At 38.9% G+C, this 4,131-nt stretch overlaps 1 protein-coding gene across 1 annotated transcript in view; it reads right to left on the reverse strand.

Annotated features, from left to right (window-relative positions):
- Window positions 1-435: 435 nt before the first annotated feature.
- Window positions 436-4,131, reverse strand: part of DHFR (dihydrofolate reductase) — an 18,003-nt gene continuing 14,307 nt past the window's right edge. The window contains exons 4-5 of the mRNA XM_009641144.2: window positions 2,519-2,634; window positions 436-866 (exon numbers count right to left, since the gene is read on the reverse strand). Coding sequence (XP_009639439.1) covers window positions 779-866; window positions 2,519-2,634 — 204 coding nt within the window. The 3' untranslated portion in view covers window positions 436-778. The remainder of the gene's footprint in view (window positions 867-2,518; window positions 2,635-4,131) is intronic.

The raw sequence follows: 4,131 nt of genomic DNA on the forward strand, positions 1-4,131 counted from the left end.
GCCTGCATCTGCACTGATTACTTTTAGAAGGAATGTAAGAACACAGATTCTGTTAAAGGTGGGGATGTTTACATTCTTACACCGCAAAGTGGCCACGGTCAAACCGACATAGCAACTTTTTATAAGAGCAGCAAGCGTTTACATGGGTGTGATGTTAATGGAAATGTTAAAACTTCTTTATCAGATCAATTTGTATGTCAGCATTTTCAGTCAAAAGGCTTGACGTAGGCTGTGTACCCAGGATGGTTAGGAGGACAACAGAGGACTTCCACGAAGGATCAACATATCCCTCAACTGCTGCCTGAGACTTCCAGACTCCATTTCTCCTGTTACGCTTTCAGACATGATCACCTTTTCCTCCACACCAGTATGTTTTAGAGACTATTACAAATGTCTACACCATCCCAGTTAAACCCAGGGGTTTTGACGCTTTCTCAATGTTGGACATTCTGAATTAAGAGATACTTGAAACCTTTGTTTAGGTAGAAAGGTTCTGACACTGGGATGCTGCCATGGACTGTAAAGATGGATACAAGGTCTCATGCAACCTTAGTTGCGGTATTCCTTAATGTTACCTCTTTCATGCTGCTGCCCACCTTCGTATTTCCACTGCAGGGTGTGTATTCAGAGTGTGGGGTGTGTTTTTTGGAATCATTCACTACTGAGGTATAGTACTTTCAAGCAGGGTTTTCTCTCAGCAATTTAATATATATTTGCACTCAGTAAGAGTTCATGATTTAAAATGCCTGACCTTACATGGAAGTACAGAAAGCCTCATTTATTGTGCCAAGACAGCTTTTTCATACACTTCAAATTTGTACTGGATGCCATTCTCTTCTTGGATATCAGCAGGGACACCTGGGTATCTGGAGTGAGGGGAAAAGAAAAAGCAAAGCCAACAAGTAGACAAAAATATCGTTATGAGTCACCTGTAATTTATCCAATCAATTAGAAAAGAGAGTTGCTTGAAAAAAGAGATGAAAATACCACCCTTACCACAGGTATACTAAATACAAACTATTTTTAGGAATTGTGTTGACTACTGTCAGCAACTTGTACACACATCTTTTTAAATCAAGAAAGCACACTCATACGTAAAAAAAAAGCCCCACCTTTTTGGCTTAATCAAAAACCCCCAACATTTTTATTAAAGCCTTCAACAGGTTATCTAAAATGTCTGCGAAGGCAGAAGAGATACCGAATGCTTTTGGGTTCTCTTGCTTTGCTTTTCCTCAGATGGTTTGGAGGAAATGCTAAGGTATAGGTTTCTTACAAGTCTACAACAGCTTCTTAACGCAGCTGACTGCTACCATGCAAAGTGTTCCTCTATATTCCGGATTTACTAAAATCAGTTTTATTAATAGAGACTTTCAAAAAATCTCTTTGGCTCTCTGTGACAGAACAAGGATTTTGTGTGAGTAATGTTGACTTCGAGGGAAAAAGAAATTTTAATTTTCATTTGCTAGGTTTGACTCTGTCAGGTTTCCACTTTAGTGAGGGAGTTATCTGCAATTTTGTAAATTCAGGCTTTAAGGCCAAACTCCGATTTCAGTACACTGGCCAAACCCAATGTATGCCTGAGAAACAGCCAAGAGGAAGAGAGGGGGAGCACTGGGTCAGACGTCAGGGTACTCAAGTGGGCTCATGATATGGCACAGAGCAGTTCAGAACATGTCAGAGCTGAAAAAGGTGATGCATCCTCCCTGCTCACCTTGTCTGTCTCTCCTGCATCCTTTTCTGCCCCGACCTATTCTTCCCCATGCTAATCCATTCCTGTGCCCCGTGCACAGAGTGTGACTTGCTGTCCTTCTACTTTTTCCACTGCTGGTCTGTAACCAGCTGGGAACCAAAACAAGAGCAGCAAGAAGAGGAAGAGGTCCTTTCCTTTCTGGTTCTTAAGGCAGACATTTGAATTTTTGCCACCTCCCTACTGCCTATTGGATGTAATCTTGTTGGAGAGGACATGAAAGTATGACTGGAACATGACAAGGTTAAAATAGAAGATACCACAGTGAATGGCAGAAACTTACAGTTTAATACTTGTTCCTACTCAGTTTGTTAGGAAGATGTAATTTTCCAAAGAGAAACGAATAACCTTAGAAATCTATAAAGGCTCAACACTCGCTGCTCAAACCCATATAATTTGCCTTTGGCAATTTATCAAAGACACTCAGAGGCTAAATACCATTGACCAACAACATACTGAGAGTTATGAAGCTTAATAAATATTTGAGTAATTTTGAAGTGAGAAACAATAAGGAAGTTACTTTTCAAGCAAAGTGACAAATGCAATTCTTTACTGTAAAGATTACGGGCAGGTTGAAGAACACAGCAAGCTCCAAAAACCCCTCTGTGCTGAGTGTGGTGCAATTCTGGGGGAATTTCCAGGGGAAAAAATACAGTGAAAAGCACCTCTAACTCAAACCGGAACATGGCCTTAATAGGACCCTTACACATTCAAATTAGATTATTAAGTCTTCCATCTGAACACAAGACTAGTACGTATCTTGACACTTACTCAGTAAGAAGTTTGTAGTCTTTGTAGTCGATTTCTGGAAAAAATGTGTCACTTTCAAATTCCTGCAAAATTCTTGTCACAAACAATCGATGATTAATTGGCTTCTCCATCGCTGCCTTTAAAAACAACAGAAACAATTTAAATTGAGTTGTTCCCTGTAAAACAGCTCAGCCATGCACGAAGTAGTGTTGTTTATTAAAACTTTTAATATTCTTGTTTCATAACACTGTTCAAAGTCTGCAAGAGTATCAAGTATAAATTAATATTTGGAACACTAGCTTTCTTTACCAACTCTCCAATTTCTTGTTCTGTCTGCACCAGCCATCACCATGGCAGCATTCAAAAAGAACCAAGAGATAAAAGTCTTAGCATATTTTCTACTTGTAGATTGCACAGCAAACATGGTATCTAAAACTGAAACTCAGTTACTATTTTATATATTACAGGATTTAAGCAAAGCAGTGACAACTGAACTATAAAACTCCTCTTTTGGACTTGACCCAAGAGCACTTTCTAAAGGGATAATTTCACCTTGTGCCAGTTCCACCTGGTTAAGTGGCAGCGATACCTATTCTCAGAGATTGGGGCACCTGACAGACATAAAGAAGAAATTATGAGTAGTCCTGTGAGAACGAAGGAGCAGTATGGCCTAGATTCAAAAAGCCATTTCTGAATGTCTTTTTTTCTTTCATCTTTGAAGGATGGGATGCTTTAAGTGGTGGGAGAGGCCCACACCTCAAGGTAAGTTGTTCCAATGTTTAATTAATATCACTGCTAAGGATTTATAATGCATTTTGACTCTGCATTAGTTTTCAACTCCAGTGGTCAAATTGTCTATCAGTTTAACTTCAAAGTTTGATCTCTGGATTATGGCAAAGTGGTAGCTTGCATTGAAAGTTATGTAACAACAACAAAAGTTTCCAAGCTCCTTGGATGAAAAAAGTAATGAAGACACCTGTTAGGTGCGTTCCTTACTAAAAAATTCACAAATTAAAAAAAGAAGTTTTATCTCCAGATCAGACAGAAAAGTCACCTCTTCCAGACTTCCTTGGTATTAAAAAAACCCATTAAAAGCTATACTGGTGCCTGGCTACAATATATTTTTGAAAAGCTTACAGCTGTTTCTCCTTTTCCCTTAAATTGGCAATGAGCAATGCTCTTTGTTAAAGGTGATTCACCATGCAGCATGCTATTAGGTACTACTCTGACAAGTACAGGAACGAAGTAATAGCAAATTTAATGCAATAAAATTAATTGGTATCACTGTTGAGAAGTTAGTTTCTAGAAAAGCTGCTCTACTACTACTGAATGGCTTAAAATGGAAGGGGTAAGTCGCAACACATCAGCATCCAACAGCACTGAACTGGTGTTCATCTAGTTTGTATATAAATACCACATTTTTTCTTTCTTTAAATAAGGGTGGGAGGTAAGAGGAGAAACAGACACCTGCAGAATGACAGAAGAAGAATAATCTGCTTCACAAATAAAAACATCCCATATTCTGTAAACAGAAACACTTTCGGTTTGTAGTAGAGGAATAAACCAACTTCCTACCCAGCTCTATAGGAACTCAGCTTCAGCAAGAACTCTGTACCACCAAGACAGGTCAGGGA

This window comes from Egretta garzetta, unplaced genomic scaffold (genome assembly GCF_000687185.1).
Source record: "Egretta garzetta isolate BGI_Z169 unplaced genomic scaffold, ASM68718v1 scaffold136, whole genome shotgun sequence".
Taxonomy (NCBI): Eukaryota; Metazoa; Chordata; class Aves; order Pelecaniformes; family Ardeidae; genus Egretta; species Egretta garzetta.